Source organism: Salvelinus namaycush, chromosome 23 (genome assembly GCF_016432855.1).
Source record: "Salvelinus namaycush isolate Seneca chromosome 23, SaNama_1.0, whole genome shotgun sequence".
In the NCBI taxonomy this organism is placed as follows: domain Eukaryota; kingdom Metazoa; phylum Chordata; class Actinopteri; order Salmoniformes; family Salmonidae; genus Salvelinus; species Salvelinus namaycush.
This window is the reverse complement of record NC_052329.1, coordinates 39552387-39576518: the sequence shown is the minus strand read 5'-3', so window position 1 is coordinate 39576518 and position 24132 is coordinate 39552387. Positions and strand designations below refer to the sequence as shown.

The 24132-nt window shown below is 44.2% G+C and overlaps 1 protein-coding gene across 1 annotated transcript; it reads right to left on the bottom strand.

Annotated features, from left to right (window-relative positions):
- Positions 1-881: 881 nt before the first annotated feature.
- On the bottom strand, positions 882-23631 carry LOC120018421 (ubiquitin conjugation factor E4 A-like). Its single transcript, XM_038961614.1, has 20 exons — positions 23544-23631; positions 21613-21784; positions 21120-21290; positions 20157-20269; positions 19658-19810; positions 18634-18793; positions 17880-18082; positions 17476-17667; positions 10173-10506; positions 9909-10035; positions 9070-9377; positions 7632-7764; positions 5638-5828; positions 5421-5521; positions 5156-5269; positions 4362-4536; positions 3062-3242; positions 2618-2765; positions 2366-2523; positions 882-2108 (listed from the first exon to the last, which is right to left on the bottom strand). The coding sequence occupies exons 2-20, from the start codon at positions 21740-21742 to the stop codon at positions 1973-1975; spliced, it is 3228 nt and encodes a 1075-aa protein (XP_038817542.1). The 5' UTR covers positions 21743-21784; positions 23544-23631; the 3' UTR covers positions 882-1972.
- Positions 23632-24132: the final 501 nt, after the last annotated feature.

The window sequence follows — 24132 nt, the reverse complement described above, 5'->3', positions numbered from 1 at the left end:
AAGCCTTGTGACATGGGGCCGTGCACTATTGTGCTGAAACGTGATGGCGGCGAATGAATGGCACAACGATGAGCCTCAGAATCTCCTCACGGTATCTCTGTGCATTCAAATTGTCATTGATAAAATGCAATTGTGTTCATTGTCCGTAGTTTACGCCATCCCATACCATTACCTCACCGCCACCATGGGGCACTCTGTTCGCAACGTTGACATCAGCAAACCGCTCGCCCACTCGTATGCTCGGTACAGTTGAAACCTGGATTCATCCACGAAGAGCACGCTTCTCCAGCGTGCCCGTGGCCATCAAAGGTGAGCCCACTGAAGTCAGTTACGATGCCAAACTGCAGTCAGGTCAAGACCCTGGTGAGGACGACAAACACGCAGATGAGCTTCCCTGAGATGGTTTCTGACAGTTTGTGCAGAAATTCTTCAGTTGTGCAAACCCACAGTTTCATCAGCTGTCCGGGTATCTGGTCTCAGACCATTCCCCAGGTGAAGAAGCCGGATGTGGAGGTCCTGGGCTTGCGCGGTTACACATGGTCTGCGGCTGTGAGGCCAGTTGGACGTACTGCCAAATTCTCTAAAACTACGTTGGAGGCAGCTTATGGTAGAGAATTGAACATTCAAAGGAGAAATGCTCACTAACAGGGATGTAAACAAATGTCTGCTCATTAAACATGTGACCAACACTTTGCATGTTGTGTTTATATTTCTGTTCAGCGTAATTGGATAGTGTTGGTTGGTAAAAACCTTGTTCAGTTCCTAATACACCATACAATTATCCTTATGTTATGTGAACTTTAGTACTTAATGAATGAGTATTGGAAATAAATGAGTTATTGCCTGTTATTAGGCTACTGGAAGAAGTAATGCAAAAGATGGATACTGTAACACATCAAAGCTTTTTATTTATTAGTCATAGAGTACATTCAAAATACATTGACAGTTAAAATATTGCATTATAATTTCACTCGGGTAATCATCAAGTTAGTAGATATACCACATACAAATGCATGCTATCAAATGGGTATTCTTTCACACATGTTCTACTCATTTCTTCAGCAAATCACACTTCACTTTGCATTAAGTCACAAATTCCAAACAAGAGCAACTCGCACAAGTTACAAACTGCTTTGTAAATAACCAAAGCAAGTGACACCCCAACTCCTACATTGTCCATACCATCTCTTGTTTAGGATATAAGACATATCCATTGACAGGGCATTTGATACCACAAATGCAACAAAGACAATATAATAACTTGAAAAATGTCTGGTCGATGAAATTAAAGCAAGGCTGGTGGTTTTAGGCACCGATTCTTTAAATTAAGATTGGTTTGCCCACGTTTTATTACAATGGGTATTATATGCTTGCGTAAGAAATTATTTCAATTGTAAATGCTAAATAACGTCAGATAATCTTGTTTAGGTTCGTAGATGGATGGTGCATATAGACCTTATGGGTACTATAGAGACAAGGGGCAATTAATAAGACATATGACATTTTCTTGTTCTGAAGTCCAAGTTCAGTATACTTCGCCTACTTTTAAAATATAAAACATTTGGCAGAGCTGATGATCATTTAGGAATTGCTAAACGATTACTGTCCAGTTAGACCAGTGGTTCTGACCAGACTGCAACCACTAATGGTAAACAGCATATTCTCTGTAGCAGGGCGCAGAATTCTAAAACCACCATAGGGCACATGAATGTAGCAGTGCAACTCGGTTTTCAATTGCACCACTACCTGCTCTCTTGACAGTTTTTGAGACCTGGGATCTTCCATTGACCAGTGACGGTATTTGAGTGATGTGCTCTGCATGAGAGGGAGATACCAATGTCTCACGTGGTTTGAAGTCCGAAGCTTGAAGGCAAGCACACATGGAGATGAGTCAAAGTGGAGCATACTACTGTCGGTAAGGAGGTGAGGGAAGGTATGGTACAGTCATAGTTTGTTTGAGAAGATCCCAGGGCTAGCCACTAGGGTCCATCTGCAGCCGCTCCTGCTTATGCTGGGCCAGCCACTGTAAGATCTGTTGCTTCCGCTCCTCGTTGGGCCGGATCTGGTCCATGGTGAGTGGGCTGCGGTTGAACGGGTCTGTCTGATCGCTGTAGGGAAATGAAAATTGATACTCAATATCGTACAAAAAAAACTTGATCTCGGGCCGTATGTTTCAAGCCGCTCAAAGTAAGACTGCTGATTTAGGACCAGTTTTGCCTTTTAGATCACAATGAATAAGACTACATGGACAGGGGGGGGGGGACCTGATCCTAGATCAGCACTCCTATTCTGAGATGCTTGATGCATGCAGTCCCTGGAATAAAACAGCAGCACGTAGACATACTACTCCTAAGGGATCACTCACCTGAGTAAATGCCGTGCTATGGTCGAGCGATCAACCGTGACATTGGAGGAGGGGAGCAGCACAGGGTCGAGCATCAGCGTGGACATAATGGGGTCCAGGAAGTCATCTGGGGCGTCCGCGTACGTTTCCTCATCCTGCAGCTGTTGGTCTGCATGAGACTAAGACAGGAGACAGGCAGTAGTTATTCATTTATGGTTATGGTATGGAGAGGGCATAGTGGTACAGTGTAATGTGATTTTATACAGATCTAACCTTTATTTTGTCAGCAAGGAGACCGAAACCCACAATAACTTCTCCGGGCTTGTTGATCTTCTTCAGGACTCGGACAGTCTGAGAGAAGAGCGTGGGAGAGTAGGAGCGCCCGTCTTTTGGGACAGTGGCACAGAAATTATCTTCATCACTGCCGAAGACAAAACAGACATGGTTAGAGTCACTAGAAACCAAATAGCCACTTTATATGCCACACATGGATACAAATTGTACTTAAAAAAAATAAAAAATAAAGGTTCAACTAATTTAGCTATGCTTGCCTGGCACAATTGAACCATCCAAAACATGCAAACACCACCCACCTGGCACTCCAGGCACCACCCACCTGGCACTCAAAGTACAAATGGGAAAAGCAAGTGAATTTCAACCCCAAAAAAACTTCTGAGCCTTGTATTAGCCTTGAAATACTGCCTTTTTGAAACCTACCCCAGGTTAAGGTAGATGGTGCAGATATCGGAGACCAGTTGTTGAGGCTTGAAGTCAAACTCGCTGAAGTCTTTCACCTTCAGGGCGCCCATCTTGGGGCCAACCAGGTGCTGCAGGAAGTGGTTGAGCATGGAGATGATCCTCTCGGCCATGAAAGGGTGCACAAAAATACCCTTGATCTCTGGGATATCATGGAGAGGGAGAAGCGAGCAGGAGTTTCAATATATTCATATATACAGAGTGTACAAACACCTGCTCTTTCCCTGACAGACCGACCAGGTGAATCCAGGTGAAAGCTATGATCCCTTATTGATGTCACTGGTTAAATCCACTTCAAATCAGTGTAGAAGAAGGGGAGGAGACTGGTTAAATAAGTATTTTTAACCCTTGAGACAATTGAGACATGGATTGTGTATGTGTGCCATTCAGAGGGTGAATGGGCAAGACAAAATATTTAAGTGCCTTTGAACGGGGTATGGTAATATGTGCCAGGCGCACCAATTTGAGTGTCAAGAACTGCAACGCTGAGCCTCCCGGGTGGCGCAGTGGTCTAAGGCACTGCATCGCAGTGCTAGCTGTGCCACCAGAGATTCTGGGTTCGAGTCCAGGCTCTGTCGCAGCTGGCCGCGACCGGGAGGCCTATGGGGCGGCGCACAATTGGTCCAGCGTCATCCGGGTTAGGGAGGGTTTGGCTGGCAGGGATATCCTTGTCTCATCGCGCACTAGCGACTCCTGTGGCGGGCCGGGCGCAGTGCACGCTGACCAGGTCGCCAGGTGTTTCCTCCGACACATTGGTGTGGCTGTACCCAATTGGATACCATGAAATCAGGGAGAAAAAAGGAGTAAAAAAATATAAATAAAAAAGAACTGCAACGCTGCTGGGTTTTTCACGCTCAACAGTTTCCCATGTGTATCAAGAATGGTCCACCACCCAAAGGACATCAAACCAACTTGACACAACTGTGGGCAAAATTGGAGTCAACATGGGCCAGCATGCCTGTGTAACGCGTTTGCCCTGACAAATTGAGGCTGTTCTGAGGGCAAAAGGGGGTGTAACTCAATATGAGAAAGGTGTTCCTAATATTTTGTATCCTCAGTGTACAACACAGTGCCATCAAATATAAAGTATTGCCATTTACCTTAAACAGGGCAAACTCTTAATTCTGCTCAATGAATTGGACAATGATGTCTAAAAAAATATATACACAAACACCCATAGTTTGTGTAGCTCTAGGTAGAGACGCATGTCCAAGACATTATCCACTCATTGTTATCCATTCATCCTCCCTCTCCAACTAACCCGATGTGAGGAAAGCCAGTGTGCCGATGGTCTCGTTGGACATGATGTTATGGAAGCGTGCCAGCTGTCCCAACATATGCAAACTGGACTCCTTCTCCCTGAGGGCATCAGGAGCCAGGCCCTCCCACTCATCATGGTCCTTCTCCAGCTGCAGAAGCTTAATCTTGCTCAGGTACTACCACAGAAAAAGGACCAGATCAGAGAGAAGTAGTGAGAAAAATTGGGCCTAGTTTAAAACGTAGGATCTTCGGATAAACCAGGGAATACACAACTAGATTCAGCCGAGGGCCAATTTCTTCTTGAGCGGATAGTCAGGCGGCCAGAACATAATAATAAATAATTTGTAGACTGCAAATTGACTGCAAGAAGCCCAAACAGACATATTTTATTTAAACATAATCATTTCAAACCTTGCTTACATTTGTACACGATCACATATACGGTAACTCTACATTGTGCGTGGGAATACTTTGGAACAGATTTCCAAAATGAAAACCAATTGGAGCTGATTTGCGGATGTTTTTAACAGTCTTTTAGGTCCCCCAAAAAATGAATAAAAAGATAGATCAGTAGAGGCTGATGAGGTGAGGACGACTCATCGTAATGGTCGGAATGGAATGGTATAAAACGTATAGAAACCATGTGCTTAATACCATTCGTTGATTCCATTCCCGGCATTACAATGAGCCCGCCCGCCGATTTAAAGAGTCATCAGCCACTACTGAGATGGATATAAGTCAACGGTAGGAATGTCCTTTTCATAAAACGAGAGCGAAACGCTGACAGTTTCTCACCTGTATAGCTTCGTCGAGTAGGAAGATGGCGTCGTTCATCAGGAGATTCAGATACCGCAGGAAGAGTGGAGGATTCATGGCCTCGAGGTTCTCGGATGCATAAACAGCAAGACTCTGAAGTAAACATTCCACATAAGAATTTCGGGGCGTTATGGTGCAGAACTGAAAAAGCAATAGCCGTGTGTTTTGTGCGGTCTTCAATAAGGACTACTCTATTCTGTGGTACCATCTAAATAACTGAGAGAAAAAAGGGAAACAAGCTTGCCTTAATGCTCTCTCTGTAGCTCTCCTTCCCCCACATGTACTTGAGGATGGGATACATAGGTCTCCTGTAGTTGAACTTCTGTTCAAACTGGTGAGGATCACCTGAGGAGAAAAGTCAATAACATACAAGTCACATGCATGCACTTGAGCTTCATTACAAAGGTTTAGATTCTAACACACACAAACGCATGTGTGCAAGACACACACACTAAACCCACCAGTGAACTCAATGTCCACAAACACAGCAATGAGTGCCTCAGCCAGGTGAGGTGCATGGTGGTAGGAGCAGAAGACCCTTTGTCGCTGGAACATGATTGGCTGGGCTGTGCCAGCCGACACCGGTTCCATGTGGGGCATCACCGCCTCCAGCACCTCTGCCAGCTTCGCCCGCAAATGAGGGTTCTTCATCCTGGGAACATGGGTAAAGAGTAACACAATAGGAACATCGATGAGTCCGAATGGTAGACGCATAAAACCCTTAGGAATATCACATCCAGAAGAGTGACTGTTGTAACAGCCAATGGCGATCCACAATTGAGATAAACAGTCCTCAGGGTATTGTACACTACCGTTCAAATGTTTTGGGGTCACTTAGAAATGTCCTTGCAGAATTAATAGGAAATATAGTCAAGACGTTGACAAGGTTATAAATAATGATTTTTAATTGAAATAATAATATCGTCCTTCAAACTTTGCTTTCGTCAAAGAATCCTCCATTTGCAGCAATTACAGCCTTGCAGACCTTTGGCATTCTAGTTGTCAACTTGAGGTAATCTGAAGAGATTTCGCCCCATGCATCCTGAAGCACCTCCCACAAATTGGATTGGCTTGATGGGCACTTCTTACATACCAAACAGTCAAGCTGCTCCCACAGCAGCTCAATAGGGTTGAGATGATACTGTGATGGCCACTCCATTATAGACAGAATACCAGCTGACTGCTTCTTCCCTAAATAGTTATTGCATAGTTTGGAGCAGTGCTTTGGGTCATTGTCCTGTTGTAGTTGGAAATTGGCTCCAATTAAGCGCCGTCCACAGGGTATGGCATGGCGTTGCAAAATGGCTTGATAGCCTTCCTTCTTCAAGATCCCTTGAACCCTGTACAAATCTCCCACTTTACCACAACCAAAGCACCCCCAGACCATCAAATTGCCTCCACCATGCGTGACAGATGGCGTCAAGCACTGCTCTAGCATCTTTTCATTTCTTCTGCGTCTCATAAATGTTCTTCTTTGTGATTCGTACACCTCAAACTTAGATTTGTCTGTCCATAACCCTTTTTTCCAATCTTTCTCGGTCCAGTGTCTGTTCTTTTGCACATCTTTACCTTTTCTTTTTATTGGCCAGTCTGAGATATGGCTTTTTCTTTGCAACTCTGCCTAGAAGGCCAGCATCCCGGAGTTGCCTCTTCACTGTTGACGTTGAGACTGGTGTTTTGAAGCTGCCAGTTGAGGACTTGTGAGGCGTCTGTTTCCCAAACTAGACACTCTCATGTACTTGTCCTCTTGCTCAGTTGTGCACCGGGGCCTCCCACTCTTTCTATTCTGGTTAGAGCCAGTCTGCGCTGTTCTGTGAAGGGAGTAGTACACAGCATTGTACGAGTTCTTCAGTTTCTTAGCAATTTCTTGCATGGAATAGCCTTCATTTCTCAGAACAAGAACAGACTGACGAGTTCCAGAAGAAAGTTCTTGGTTTCTGGCCATTTTGAGCCTGTAATCAAACCCACAAATGCTGATGCTCCAGACACTCAACTAGTCTAAAGAAAGACAGTTTTATTGCTTCTTTAAATCAGAACAACAGTTTTCAGCTGTGCAAACATAATTGCAAAAGGGTTTCTAATGATCAGTTAGCTAATTCAAGTTTATAATTTTAAAAGGCTAACACAACATGCCATTGGAACACAGGAGTGATGGTTGCTGATAAATGGGCCTCTGTACGCCTATGTAGATATTCCATGAATAATCTGCCGTTTCCAGCTACAATAATAATTTACAACATTAACAATGTCTACACTGTATTTCTGATCAATTTGATGTTATTTTAATGGACCAAAAATGTGCTTTTCTTTCAAATAAACAAGGAAATGTATAAATGACCCCAAAATTTTGAACAGTAGTGTATGTACCAGGATACATTAATATTATGCACAAACATTTGGCCTGGTACTGTGTGTGCGCACGGGTGAACTCAATGCCTCCCCCTCTTTCCCCTACCTCTCCACGTTTCCCATGAACACAGTGATGAAGTTGAGGACCTGCTCCAAGCTCTCGGCAGAAGACTCCAGGACCTCGTCGGCAAAGCGGCGGAGGAAGACAAAGAAATCTCCCAAGTTCTCCGCAAAGAACTCTGCAGACGTACAAGAATCCTTTTGATAACCAACCCCTCTTAGTAGTCTTAATAAACTATCTACCAGAGGAGGCTGGTTGGAGGGGCTACATGAGGACGGGCTCTTTTAATGGCTGGAATGGAGGCAAACACGTTGTTTCCGTGTGTTTGATGTTTCCATTAATTCCATTCCAGCAATAACAATGAGCCCGTCCTCCTCTAGCTACTCCCGCCAGCCTCCTCTGCTCTCTACTTGTGTTATTCTCTCACAACTCTTCTATAGCCCTGTCATTGTGCAAATTATTATTTATTTTTGCTGTTATTTAGCACAGTGGTTCCCAACCTTTTATGAACCGTGGCACATCTTGATGGGATAAAAACTATTCTGTGGCACACCTAAAATGGCCCTATTCATTAATTTTGTGGTAACGACCATCTTATCGGATCCTTACTCCAAATCATCTATTTTCCGTGACAAACATTCTTTTATAGATTAAAATGGGGATTATTTGAACTATTTTTTTTATAGTACCTTACTCATGAGGACTCATTTGTGTGTACCCATTTAAGAGGGTCCCGCAATCTGTGCAAAAAAAAAAAAAAAAAACTCTGTTAAAATAGGTCTGAAGATTTTAAAGGTTTGAGCTAGAGACGAGCGCTTTTCTGCATTGTAAAGGTGCAACCACAAAGCCCACTCCAGTTTACACCCGTTTGTTTCTATGGCAGAGGCTGTGATACAGCTAAGCCTAAATCAGACTTGCCTGTGCTAAATGGTTCTCACAGGCGAAGTAAAATGATACAAATGACTTTGCTCGTGATGCGTGCCCCTCAAAAAAGATACAAATGTTACAACAGCCTGAGCGAACTGGACTTGAAACCACGATACAGATAAAACCATGGGCCATTCAATGTATTATCTGAGCGGCACCGGTGCTCCCACTCCACAGGTCATGTTTATAAGCGAGTGTTCAACACAATGATCAAGATTAGGAAGCCATTTACGGCACACCTGGTTGAAAACCACTGATTTAGCACCTCTATTGTACGCACTGACCGCAAGTCAGCATACGAGCATCTGTCAAATGACTGAAAACGTGACGTCAAGGTTGATGGCGCAACATTGAGAAGACTGCCAAAAGTTGAGTTGTTGATGGCCTTTTCTACTCATGGGGCGATTGGTCTAAGTAAGTAAACAAGCAAGGTTGATGGAACGCTTTACCTGCAATGACTGGGATACTTGGTTGCCTTTCCTACCGTAGTTAAATACTCTGACTAAGTCGCAAAAAAAAAGGTCAAAATGACAAAGCGGGAGGGAGGGGTAGCAACCTGGCATGTGACAGAGCAGGCTGTTGTGTAGCGGTGGCAGGGGGAAGGAGAGCTGGGCGTGCTCGGGCCCCTGGTTGCTGAGGCCCAGTTGAACCAAGAGTGTGGCGCTGGACGCCTGCAGGTTGAGGCAGCACTGCAGCATGCCTGGCTGGGTGGCTGCTGCCTTGGTCGACAGGTAGACCGTCATGAGGCGCTCAAACTGCTCGCGGAGCTGCTCGGCCGCCGGGCCGCCCGTGAGCTGGGCCTCCCGCCACGTACCCTGCAGCCGGTGGAGCGACTGGTTCATCTTCACCATCTGCTCGTGGAGTCTAGGGAGAAGCAAGAAGACACAATACAACTTTCTTAACCATATGTCACAGTGAACACTTGAAATTTGTCATGGTCCAGTTCACAACGTTAGACACAGTACATATTGCTCAGCCGTTATGAAGGATAACACTGAGATGTTATCACAAGTCTAGTCCAAGGGCCAGATCGAGCCGACTCCTGGACATAAACCCATGCTCAATGGAGAACCTCCACTGAGAGGTATTTTGTGTGTCAAGGAACAGGCTTAATCTAGGTCAGAAAAACAGCACCAAAGGTATTGTGTACTAACATGGTAAGTAGAACTTTCTTCATGCACAAACCCAAAACCAAGTAATATACTAATGTTCATCATATGGATACAGCATTGCTAGGTCAGGGGTATATTCAGTGAGGAGATATGTTCACAAATTTGCAGATAGAAATGCATTGAATAGACCGGACATGATTCCCTATTCTACTTGAAAGACAATCATATCTATCCTATCATTTTAATTATATCTAAATGTTCTGTAACGTTGCCAGTTAGTTACCTGTGGAAGCCCAGGTGAAGGGTCATCTGGGTGAGGATGAGGTTCTCAGTGAGGAGGCTGTACGACTGGGCGTACTCCACCGACTGCTGGGGGGGAAGGGGGACAAGACACGTCTCTTTGTCCAGACCTAATGATCAATGAGAAAATGATAGTTGATTCTCTATTTTATGTTAGTAAATATGAACCTATGTAAAAAGGACATCCAATGATCCACACCCACGTGCACGTATATACAAGAGTGCACATACAAACATGCACACAAACCTCTGGCATGCACGTTGCGGTTGTGCCGCTCCTCCTCGCTGAGCTCCTTGAAGGCGCAGTAGGTGGGGTTGAAGGTGAGCAGCTTGGGCGAGCGCGGCCGGCAGAAGGGCTGGCACAGCTTGAGCAGCGCGGCGCCCAGGTTGAGGAAGAAGGCGTCTGAGGCGTACATCTGGAAGTAGATCTCGGGCATCTGGTTGGCCCAGATCTTGGTGCGCCCGGCGTTGGCATGCAGGCAGCCGCCCAGCCAGGAGAGCAGCAGGTGGCGCGTCTCACCCGACTGCTGCAGCAGGTTCTTCAGGAGCTGGTGCAGCTTGTCATGGAACTGGCCCATGAACTGGGACGAAAGGAGGACAGGATATGTCAATAAGTAGACAGGAGCAGAGTATGTGAGCGGAGTTGAGCGGTCTGAAATCCCGCTCATCACTCACCGGCACTCCAAGTCTTTTCCAACCGCTCCGCTAAAAACGTCTGAGCTCAAAATCTGCTGATCCAGATTCACTACATTTATTAAAATCCCTATATTATTTCAAGGCTATAGCCTACAAATAAATAAATGGTGAAGCACTTGCGAGTGCGACACAAATGCTGATAGGGACATAAAGCACTCAGCATTTAAAAAACATTTTGTTGTATTAAACCATAAGTCTAAAAATTGCATATATAGGCTGTGACTTACTTATAATTAAATACAAATTAAACAAAAAAAATGCATTCTATACACACACAGTGCCAGTCAAAAGTTTGGACACACCTACTCATTCAAGGGTTTCTCTTTATTTTGACTATTTTCTAGGTGTGCCTTGTTAAAAGTTAATTTGTGGAATTTCTTTCCTTCTTAATGTGTTTGAGCCAATCAGTTGTGTTGTGACAAGGAAGGGCAAGAACAGCTCAAATAAGCAAAGAGAAAGGACAGTCCATCATTACTTTAAGACATTAAGCTCAGTCAATCTGGGAAATTGTGCAGTCGCAAAAACCATCAAGCGTTATAATAAGACTGTCTCATGAGGACCGCCACAGGAAAGGAAGACTCAGTTACCTCTGCTGCAGAGAAGAAGTTCATTAGAGTTACCAGCCTCAGAAATTTCAGCCCAAATAAATTCTTCAAAGTTCAAGTAACAGACACATCTCAACATCAACTGTTCAGAGGAGACTGCGTGAATCAGGCCTTCATGGTCAAATTGCTGTAAAGAAACCACTATTAAAAAGGACACCAATAAGAAGAAGAAACTTGCTTGGGCAAAGAAACACGAGCAATGGACATTAGACTGGTGGAAATCTGTCCTTTGGTCCGATGAGTCCAAATTTGAGATTTTTGGTTCCAACAACCATGTATTTGTGAGACGCAGAGTAAGTGAACTGATGATCTCTGCATGTGTGGTTCCCCCCGTGAAGCATGGAGGTGGTGGTGTGATGGTGTGGGGGTGCTTTGCTGGTGACACTGTCTGTGATTTATTTAGAATTCAAGGCACACTTAACCAGCATGGCTACCACAGCATTCTGCAGCAACACACCATCCTATCTGGTTTGCACTTAGTGGGACTATCATTTGTTTTTCAATAGGACAATGACCCAAAACACACCTCCAGGCTGTGTAAGGGCTATTTGACCAAGAAGGAGAGTGATGGAGTGCTGCATCAGATGACCTGGCCTTCACAATCACCCAACCTCAACCCAATTGAGATGGTTTGGGATCAGTTGGACTGTGGAGTTAAGGAAAAGCAGCCAACAAGTGCTCAGCATGTGGGAACTCTTTCAAGACAGTTGGAAAAGCATTCCTCTTGAAGCTGGTTGAGAGAATGCTAAGAGTGTGCAAAGCTGTCAAGGCAAAGGGTGGCTACTTTGAAGAATCTCAAATATATTTTGATTTGTATAACACTTTTTTGGTTACCAACTGGCAGGTGTCTTCACTGACATTTTCAACATGTCCCTGATTGAGTCTGTAATACCAACATGTTTCAAGCAGACCACCATAGTCCCTGTGCCCAAGAAAGGCAACCTGCCTAAATGACTATAGACCCGTAGCACTCACGTCCGTAGCCATGAAGTGCTTTGAAAGGTTGGTAATGGCTCACATCAACAGCATTATCCCAGAAACCCTAGACCTACTCCAATTTGCATACCGCCCAAACAGATCCACAGATTATGCTCTCCCTATTGCACTTTTCCACCTGGACAAAAGGAACACCTACGTGAGAATGCTATTCATTGACTACAGCTCAGCGTTCAACACCATAGTACCCTCAAAGCTCATCACTAAGCTAAGGATCCTGGGACTAAACACTTCCCTCTGCAACTGGATCCTGGACTTCCTGACGGGCCGCTCCCAGGTGGTGAGGGTAGGTAGCAACACATCTGCCACGCTGATCCTCAACACTGGAGCTCCCCAGGGGTGCGTGCTCAGTCCCCTCCTGTACTCTCTGTTCACCCACGACTGCATGGCCAGGCACGACTCCGACACACTCATTCAGTTTGCAGACGACACAACAGTGGTAGGCCTGATCACTGACAACGATGAGACAGCCTATAGGGAGGAGGTCAGAGACCTGGCCGGGTGGTGCCAGAATAACAACCTATCCCTCAACGTAACCAAGACTAAGGAGATGATTGTGGACTACAAGAAAAGGAGAACCGAGCATGCCCCCATTCTCATCGACAGGGCTGTAGTGGAGCAGGTTGAGAGCTTCAAGTACCTTGGTGTCCACATCACCAACAAACTAACATGGTCCAAGCACACCAAGACAGTCGTGAAGAGGGCACGACAAAGCCTATTTCCCCTCAGGAAACTAAAAAGATTTGGCATGGGTCCTCAGATCCTCAAAAGGTTCTACAGCTGCAACATTGAAAGCATCCTGACTGGTTGCATCACTGCCTGGTACGGCAATTGCTCGGCCTTCGACCGCAAGGCACTACAGAGGGTAGTGCGTACGGCCCAGTACATCAATGGTGCTAAGCTGCCTGCCATCCAGGACCTCTACACCAGGCGGTGTCAGAGGAAGGCCCTAAAAATTGTCACTGACCCCAGCCATAGACTGTTCTCTCCACTACCGCATGGCAAGCGGTACCGGAGTGCCAAGTCTAGGACAAAAAGACTTCTCAACAGTTTTTACCCCCAAGCCATAAGACTCCTGAACAGGTAATCAAATGACTACCCGGACTATTTGCATTGTGTGCCCCCCCCCCCCCCCAACCCCTCTTTTTCACACTGCTGCTACTCTCTGTTTATCATATATGCAGTCACTTTAACTATATATTCATGTACATACTACCTCAATTGGGCCGACCAACCAGTGCTCCCGCACATTGGCTAACCGGGCTATCTGCATTGTGTCCCGCCACCCGCCAACCCCTCTTTTACGCTACTGCTACTCTCTGTTCATCATATATGCATAGTCACTTTAACCATATCTACATGTACATACTACCTCAATCAGCCTGACTAACCGGTGTCTGTATGTAGCATTGCTACTTTTATAGCCCCACTACTGTATATAGCCTGTCTTTTTACTGTTGTTTTATGTCTTTACATACCTATGGTTCACCTAATACCTTTTTTGCACTATTGGTTAGAGCCTGTAAGTAAGCATTTCACTGTAAGGTCTACACCTGTTGTATTCAGCGCACGTGACAAATAAACTTTGATTTGATACATGATTCTGTGTGTGTTATTTCATAGTTTTGATGATGTCTTCACTATTATTCTACAATGTAGAAAATAGTAAAAATAAAGAAACCCTTGAATGAGTAGGTGTGTCCAAACTTTAAACTGGTACTGTATATTTGCACCCATCTCAGTGAACTAATCCATTGCGGAGACCTAGACTAAAAGCCAATTTATGCTTGATCTGAAAATGTGGTCGGATGTTCCATATGGAGGGTGTGACGCAATTGTGGAGCCTCCAGAGGTATGAAGAGGCCAAATTGAGCTCTGTACATCGACAGGCGCCTCCCAAATGTTGTAACAATGCGGAGGGCACTGTATAGCACCGCAATGACATGATTGGTTGACGGTAGGTGGGGGCGGTACATCCTGTATAAACACAAACTCACTTCTTTGACAACAGCTCTGCACTGCTCCGCAAAGCGCAAGAAGTATGAATCCACTGACTTCTGCTGAGGCCATTGTTGCCCTGACTTCTGCTGAGGCCATTGTTGCCCTGACGTTGGATTGACCATGTGCCCAGATGCACTTCTCTCTCCAGAATGCGCTCAATCCCGCCAATTTGTGCACAGTATTGTTTCATATCTTCATTGTGTGAATTGTTTGCATTTGATTGTTAGTGTCTATGAAGTGCCCATTACATATATCACCAGTTGTACATTTATCGTTAATTCCTAATCTTCAATGTTTGTTACTTAGGTTACAGTCATTTCTTTTAATGCATTCAATATTATTCCAGTCTTCCTGTTCTCATTGTTTGAGTGGACACATTGTTTGCAGAGTGCACAACCTATGCTACACTTGTGAGAAACACATTTTGGTTGATTTAATTCCATTTACGAGGCTACCTGGCTTGTGCGCAAATGTAGGCATATAAATGTGCCCATTTGGGGATCTGATAGTATTTCTGATTGGCTTAACGCACCACCACTAATGACCTGTGGAGCTTCTCAAAGTAATGTTTTCTTCACCTCAAACAGAAAGCAAACGAAGTCTGTTTTTACATCCATTGAGAATTCTCATACTTCCTCAATGTATCTGAAAAATCTCTCCAGCCCTCTCCCTTTCGATGACCACTCAGCATGAAAGGTAAAAATTGAATGCTCTGATCCAGTGGAAACGTCATAAAATAGGCTTCTTATCAGTGCTCGACTTGGACTGAAATAGGTTCCGGTACTCATTTTGGGTGCTGGTACTGTTGAAATTTCGATGCAGGAGCTCCACAATACTTTGAAACTAATATTCTGTAAGACTAACAGGGTTTGAGGTGCCGGTACTCAGCTCCAGTGAGCTCCTGCCCAAGTCAAGCATGGCTTCTTATCCCTTGCGCAAATAGCCTACAGCTGTGTATTCGCTAGCACAGTCTGTGAGCCGGACCCAATGTTCAAGTTCGTTGCAGACAGGCCATGTGTAGCCAATGTGATTTATAGGATATTTATTTTTAATCTGGATATTTTCTACCTGCAGGCTGCAATGTTTTTATTTGTTGGCTTTATGTAGGTTATTTTTTACATAGATGGAAATGGCTATAGAAGTTACTTTTTAGGTTTGTATCATTTTCATTTAGATTGATAATTTTTGATTAACCACATGACAATGAATTTGAGATATGAAGACGTTATAAATTAAACTGTTTCATGAAAATTTGCATATGAAAACCATACCTGGCACGCAGATCGGTAGAAATTCTAAGGTAAATTGGCATTCCACATGAGAAAGGTTGCTGACTCCTTGTGTAGCCTATTACTGGCAAAGCCAGCAGGAGCGGAAGGAGAATAGTTGGGTCAGGTTAAGTTTTTCATTTCTACTGGTTGGCTCTGGCGCCCTCGAGGCATCAAACTGTAAGCTTAAAGCATTAGACAAGCTCAATGCACATATTTGATTTTATAAAAACACATAGGGTGTGCTCAATTGATTGGTCGAAAGAACAGACAACTTTCGGTCGATCAAGATTTTTATTTGTCCGGGACAGCCTCCTTGAAAGTAGGAATATGCTAGGCCTATTGGACCAAAATAAATTATGGCCTATTGTATAGATAAAAGAATAAAAATGAAGAAAACTTCAGAGATCAGATTTTTACTTTATAAATACTTTGCTACAATGACACACTTAGTTACCTACCCACCTCGTTCCTTTATTTTAGCATGTGCACGTAGTAAGTACACCATCATGATTCGTTAGTTGTGGACACTACATCACCACACTCCCTCTCTTGCTCTTGGTCCTCATCTTTGTAAGTCACCTTGATTTAGCACCTGTGTGCTTTATCATTTCCTTTATGAAAATATTTCACAAACTCCATGACAGTAGCTAAAGCAAGGGGCTATAGCAGCACCCAATAGACTACAAATGCATGCTGGGTCGGGCCGGCCCAGAGCTCGTGAAGTGAGCGCTACTGAATCTCTCTCCTGGAACGAAATTGGAGTGGGTAAGACAGCCGATGCTCCAGCCTTTGGGAATCTCGCGCCGCACTCCAGTGAAATTAGGCACACTCCGCTCCAGCTCCACTCACATAGTCTGGCACGGGAGGTGATCACTTAACAACACTGTAACCTACACTTGTTGTTCTACTGGTGTGTTTATAAGATCTTGTGGTGAACTCTGGACAAAGCCCCATGTTATGTTGTCAGTGGATCATTTTGGCACGACATTTCTTGTTAAATTCAGATGTAAAAAATACCCCTGAATGCTATGATACCCTGTTATTGTCTGAAACCTATTGAAGTGGTATTTAGAACAGGGGTGCTCAAACTTCTGGGCTTGGCGGGCTATGTTCCTAAGGTTAATAACTTGAATATGTTTCAAACGACTTAAAGATGCACTATGCAGAAATCCCTCCACCAGTTCGCCTAATTTCAGTTTATGTGACAAAACAAGCAAGTATAGTGTAGCGAATCATTGTACCATCTAAACCGCTGCAGAAAATATTTTCCATAACCAAAACTATTGTATTTTCAGCTGGTGTACAAAACCAAAAGACGCAAAAATGAAATTTAAGACTGGAAGCATAGAAATAGAGCACATAGAACAAATCTACTGCTTCTTAGACTTGCTTTCAACAAGAATGACAGATCTATAACTGACATTTCTATGTGAATTTGGTTGGATACCCCAAAAAGTTACATATTGCAGCTTTAAATATGGTGACGGTATTGGAAAGTTCAGGGAAACTCATCAGGCAGAAGTGCCTCTAGACTTTTGGGGTGGAACAAAACATTTTAGTGCCTGCCTTCTTGGCAGTGGATAATTGCATAATTATTATGCATTGTTAAAGTAAAATTTTCAGCAATTCTTTACATTTTGGCATGCGGTGTAGAGAAAATGTTGCTGTTTTAAAACTAATTACATGCAATTCTACAAATTCTGCCATGGGGTAGAGAGAAAATGTTATAGCAAAATGTGTAGAATTGCAGGATATTATGAGGTGAATAATTGTTTTTGCAGTTTTAAAGCAAATTTCCTGCTATTCTACACATTGTGTAGCTTAGACTAAGCTAGTGTCTGACCATTGGCAGTAAGCTAGATGTAGGCCTAAGTGGGGTTTTGGAGTCACAGAAGACGAGAAGGTTAGGGGTCCGTCCCAAATAACACTCTATTCCCTATATATAGTGCACTACTTTGACCAAAGACTCTAGTGCCCTTACCTGGTGTATGTTGGACTCCTGCACCTTCATTTCCTGTGGACTGGAGCGTGAGGGGTTGAGGAAGAAGCCGTGACCCTCCACCACCCCCGGGGTCTTCAGCAGGCAAGAGATACTCAACACAGTGCCAAGGAGGGTCTTCTGATACTGAAGCCCATTGTTGGGATCTTTGGGTTGGATGTGCTCCACCAATACCTGGAGGAAGACAATTTGAAGTATATTAACAAAGAGTAAACTACTTTTGAGATCGAGGTTGTCCATCTCAGACATATGAATGCAGTTGTAAAAATAATAATAATATTGTTATGAATAGAATACAATAGAATAGTACAGAATATAATCAAGTAATAATCATGGTTGTACAAAACAGTCCAGAGGAATGGTGACGATGCATTACGGCCCCTAACCGTAGCGATATCTTTTTGGCGGCTGAAGTAGAGGAGCAGGTCCAGGTAGGAGAAGAGCAGCCGCTGGCAGAGATCCAAGTCTTTCACACGGCATTGGAAGATATCAAGTACGGGCCCGATCACCTCGCTGAAGGTGCGCACCTCCTGGTCAGCCAACAGGCCAGCGATCACCTCCTCCACGAACTCCACCACCTCGTCCAGCTCTGCAACGCACAACAGAAAGCACACTTAATGTCAGGGTTTTTCTTGGCTCAAAAAGGGGCTTAGCTATAGATAAGTAAAAACCTGGTATAATAGCCCTGTATAATGCAGAAAAGATGCTGTACTTTACAGAACCAGACGTGTACAGGGTTTTTCCTGGCTCAAAAAAGGGCTCAGGTATATATAGCAGAAAAAAATAACCTGTATATATAGCCTACACAGTTCAGTAAAGTATACTCTCTGTATTGTACAGGCATCTTTCCCACCCTTTTCTGGACACAAACCACACGCAACATCATCAGGACCTTATACGACAACACACAGCAAAGTGAGGCTATTATGCACTAATAAATACAGATAGACAAGTTCAAACCAGTCTAAACCAGTTCTTTCATCAGCGGGTGCAGACTAGACTAAGTTACAGCACATCCTGTCTTGGGAGGCCTCAACAGTTGATACCTGAGCAGCAAACACCACTTTCTTTGGCTACTGAGATGGAACAGAACCGGGATCCTCAGACAGCCGGGGGGCTTTAATAATTGAATGGACTCACGGGCTCCGCCGACTCCCTCTAGCAGCAAATCCAGTAGCTGCTCGTACACGTTCTGTCTGATGTAGATCTCGGGGGTGAGCAGGACCGTGCGTGTGTTGGACACCGCCAGGTTCTTACAGCGCACTGCGTACGACAGCAGCTTCTCCGGTACTTTGGTGACCTGAGGGTGTGTAATGTCAGGAGGGAGCAGGGAGGTTAAGAATTTGTCACATCATTGTCAGCAATGGAGCACAAACTAAACATGCATTATTTAGCCTATATGCAGATTGAAATGATCTAGAAATAAACAGCAGATTTAAACTTAGACAGGTCATTCATTATGTTCAGTAAGACTATTTACCTTGTCACACTATTTCGCTTTACATTGTCCCATGCAGCACGGTTTAGACAGTGTACAAAACATTAGGAACACTTTCCTCATATTGAGTTGCACCCCCCCTTTTGCCCTCAGAACAGCCTTAATTCGTTGGGGCATGGACTCTACAAGGTGTCGAAAGCGTTCCACAGGGATGCTGGTCCATGTTGACTCCACTGCTTCCCACAGTTGTGTCAAGTTGGTTTGATGTCCTTTGGGTGACGGACCATTCTTGATACACATGGGAAACTGTTGAGCGTGAAAAACCCAGCAGCGTTGCAGTTCTTGACACACAACCGGTGCGCCTGGCACCTACTACCATACCCCGTTTGAAGGCACTTCAATCTGTTGTCTTGCCCATTCATCCTCTAAATGACACACATACACAATCAATTGTCTCAAGGCTTAACATTTTTTCTTTAACCTGTCTCCCCTTCATCTATACTGATTGAAGTGGATTTAACAAGTGACATCAATAAGGGATCATAGCTTTCACCTGGATTCACCTGGCAAGTCATTGAAAGAGCAGGTGTTCCTAATGTTTTGTACAGTCCGTGTTTGCCTTTTAAAACTGTCCTATACAGCACACTTTTCCTGACTGAATTATGGCTGGGAATTCGTGGAGAAAGAAATTAGGAATGAGAGTGAGTGCTGTGTATGTGACCCCACCTCTTCCTTGGCTCTCTGGTAGCAGGCGTAGAGGAACGGTATGGCGGACTTGTCCCCAGCGTCTCGGTCGGCAGAGAGATTTACAGCATTACACGAGGTCATGTAGATGAGGTGGTTTCCTGGCTCCAGCATCAGTAATCTGTTGAAGAGTGCCTGATATAAAAAAAATATATATTAAAAAAAAAAAGTAAAAAAAAAACTTAGCCAACATTCTGTGCTATGAACTTCATGTACTTACTTACTGATCTCTGCTCCTTGTGGAGCATATGGTCTCTATGAACTTTGTTCACTATGCATTTTTCACTATTCCATCTTCTTAGAGTAGATGATGCACTGTATACTTAAATAGGCCTAGTCCCCTGAAACTACAAGCCAGCGAGGAAATCGGTATGAGAAGAGGATACAGTACTGTACATGTGGATCTTATGGCATCGAGGTCAACTGGGCTGACCAGCGAACAGTTCGCCACCACCATTACCAATGTCCAGTCCTATTGTACCTGCTCAATGTTGTCCATGTCCAGCCAATCTTGACCGTCCATCTCAGCGGCCATTTCCTCCAGGAACACGCAGCGTGGAGGAATCCCATTGCCTCCTCTCAGACTGGGGTCACCTGAGGTCAAACAATAGTTCATGTTTTACTTTTCACTTAGAGCAAACACGGTCATTCATGACTCATTCCAGCATCTAGTTTATGAGTATTGAGCCGGGGTAAGTCATTTACTGTTTACTGGATAGCCCTGAAATGGAATCCTAAGAGAGGCCAGCGGTCCAGCAGCACCAAAGAGCACGAACAGATTAGATTAAGACTAGAAATGGACAGACAGGGGCTCCGTCATCGGGGCACTTTCATGCCAGTCAGTGAGGGATGATGAGCGGGAAAAGAGGAGGCGGCGGACAGTAATCTGGGACCTGTAGACCCCCTTGATGACACAGCCTGAGTCAGCCAGTTGGCTGATGCCAAGCCGATCACGCTCTGTCTAATCTAGTACGCACAGTGACGGCGTGAAGAAAAGACCGCCAGGAAGGATGGTTGTACTGAATCCCCATGAGTTGAAGAAAGAGTTGAAGAAAGCTGTAAATCACACATTGACCATGCCTCAATACAGCACCTCAGATCAATCAACAGAAAACAGAGGGGAATAAAGAAGGCAGTCGAAATTGGGGCCTGGTTATTAAAACAGGGGGATGTTGATGGGTGATTAATCAAGCCATCGCTTGTGTATGGGCACACAAAGGGTTGCCTGGGAAACAGACTGATTTGCTATAGTTCATACCACTACGGTACATCATATAGACCCAGCCAGGCAACATTAAGGGTTGTTGACATGACAACAAGATTCAGTAAACTAGAAGGGACAAGTGGCATCACGCTGCCACTCCAATGGAAAAAGGTGTCCTAAATGAAGAACAAACACGGTGTAAAAGCCCTAATACGCTCCAATCTAACTTCCTGCACTCACTGTTGTCCAAGGTGATGAGGAAGATCCTCTGAATCATGTGGTTGATGTTGAGCTGCTCGCACAGCTCCTGCCGCGACAGGAAGGAGCGGCTGATCTCGGCCACCGAGTCGTCATTGTCCTCGATGCTGTCCGAGTTCTCCGACTCGGACTGACTTCCCTCCGAGTCCTCCGCTGCAATACGAGATAAGCCAGCAAATATAAGAAACCGTATGAGGTCATTGTCAAATGTCAAGTCAGTGAGCGTGCTGCATCATATCAGTGGTGTTTAAATTATACAGACAGGCTATAGCCTATATAAGTGGCACAGTGAACCATTAGAGCTGGAGTGGCCACGTGGTTTTGCAGGCCTTTATTCCAACCCAGCACTAAAACACCACCAATTGAGCTAATCAAGGTCCTGCCATGCAGCCGATTAGTCAGGTCATGTGTGCCAGAGCTGGGCTGGAGCAAAAGCCTGCGTGCCCTGTAACTCCTCCTTGGGAGGGTAACTCACAGGGTGGTTCGCCATGGTGCAAAGGTGGCTTCTGGCCCGATGCAAACTGCTTGGCGTCGGCGAGGGAGCTGAAAAGGGCAGCGAAGGGGTTGCGGGAGATGTTTTGGTTGTTGTTGCCCTGGTCAGTCATCTCACTGGAGCATAGACTCCATCAACAGGTGCTGGCACCAGCCTGGACAGAGAGGTACACTGTGGTATGGAACACTGGACTAGGTGAGTTCAAACAAATCTATAGAAGTTGTTTCAAGTGTGTCAGTCTGTGAGGGCAATCAGGGGATGCACGGGAACCCAGACTCTGAAATCCCGAACCTGTTTGCTAACGATCCACTCCTTATATGCTACTCTGTGTCAAGGAGTGCCAGGGAGTGGAATGATAACTCAGAACAGACTGGTACCCCCGAGGCTAAACCCAGACAGTGTGCAGTTTCATTCAGGCCAGAGGAATAACAGAAACCCAATGTTCATTCGTGAACCACAGACTGACTGGTTAGCTTATTGACAGGGCTCTACAGTGCTACCATTTTGGGGGCATAAGATCCCAAAATATTTTGCTGTGCTACCTGGAATTTTGGTAGCACCAGTGCCCCAAGAAAAAAAGAAAAATCCCCCAGGTAATAATTGTTGTATTGAATTCTTTGCTGTCCCTCTGCCCACAGCCTCAGTGGCATGCAAATGTGGTGGCACCGAAAGAAAGAAAAAGGGAGCACTTCTTTAGGTGATGAGCTTCAAAAGCAGCTAGGAATCATATAGGCTATATCTCAATCTTAAAATGTTTATTTTTTTAAACTTGTGCCCCTAAACCCTGTATTTTAACGTATAAAATGTATTATATAAACCCATTGATTCTTGAAAAGTATAACATAATGCCCCATGAGCTTAGTTCAACTGTCTTACCCCATCAGAAGGCAAAACATAGCTTGTTTTTCCAATGTTTGTAAACAGAGTAAATGTAAACAAACTCTGTATAGCCTCAAAACATGGTTAAAACTATAACGTTGATATCTAGTCTGTCCTTGCAGCCATAGCTCTGTCTATACATTTGAGTGTGGTTATATTTCTCCAGACCCATCCCTCAACCTTTTGACGGAAACTGTGGGGGAGACCATTCTTTGTTATCGTTTCAACTGTGGATTGCTGCTGTAATACCTCAAATATTTTTCATTCTGCTCCTAAATATCTTTGTGTGCTCCTACATTTTTCAAAACGTAGAACACATGTCACAGTAGAGTCCTGATTGAATGCCGACGTTTATTGTTTTACTGAAATAAAGGCAGAAGAACACATGTGTTACAGTACAGAGTCCTGAATCAATGCGGATGTTTACGGTTTGACTGAAATAAGGCAGCATAGACAGACTGCCAACAGATGGACGTCTTCCATCTTACACTTTGATTTTGCATAATGTAAGTACATTATTATCATCATCATTATGATGATGCGTAGGAAAGGGTCTGTCAACGTCAAGTGGTGGTAACCTGGACACCTGTAACATGCTAGTTAGTCGCATAGTTGGTTAGATTGCTAACTAACTAGCTAGCACCTGGCTAGCTAATTAACGAGCTGTCAAGTGATGATGTAACTATATCACAACATACGAATTAAGTGATGTGTTATTTGAAGGAAGGGCACATAGCTAACTAGCCACTTACCTTCCGATAACTCGAATCAATTGCATAATAACTCAATAAGCAAGCTGATAATGTAGCTAGCTAGTTGTCAGTGAATCACCGGTTCCACTCAAGTAGCTAGCTAGCTAGCAGTCGCCGTATTTAGCTGGCAAGCTAGTTAACTTTAGGCTAGCAGATGGACTGCACATGATCCAGGTAAGTTGTCAAGCCCGCTGTACTTTGTCAGTTACGGGGCAAAACTTGACTCTTTTGACAGATGTCAAACAAAAAAGCAGATATTCAAATGTCGGAATATTGTCATACCTGAAACAACAGCAGATAACGTGTATTTCAATTAGCTAGAAAAGCTTTCTTTCCTCTGCTTTGGTTCTCGCACCGCTGTGAAGCAGGCAGGGATAACTAAGTACGTCCGGGTCACGGATCGTTATAACTCTTCACAATAAATGTCCCGTCCTGTATAATTTGTCAATTCATAATTCGAACGAAAATGATGGAAAATGTGCACAACTATCGATATATTATATACTAGTTATCATACAAAGAATAATACAAAGTATTTCTATAAGATATGTAATTTATTTGTTTGTTCTCTATTTGTTCAAGCCTAAATGGTCAACAATGTTTTTTGTGTGTGTACTCCTATCATTTATTGCACCGTACAAAATAATCTGTACATTGTGTCGCAGTAAAAGAGGGGTCCATTCTAATCAGGAGCACTTTTAGTTTCCAAATCCACAGAGTTTACACCCAGAGGAGCGTTGCTTGTAGTGGCCCATCAACTGAAATCCAATAATTTTTTTCATATTGGATATACATATTGCACCATACAAAATGATCTGTAAATTGTGTCACAGTAAAAGGGGGGTCCAATCTACTCAGGAACACTTCTAGT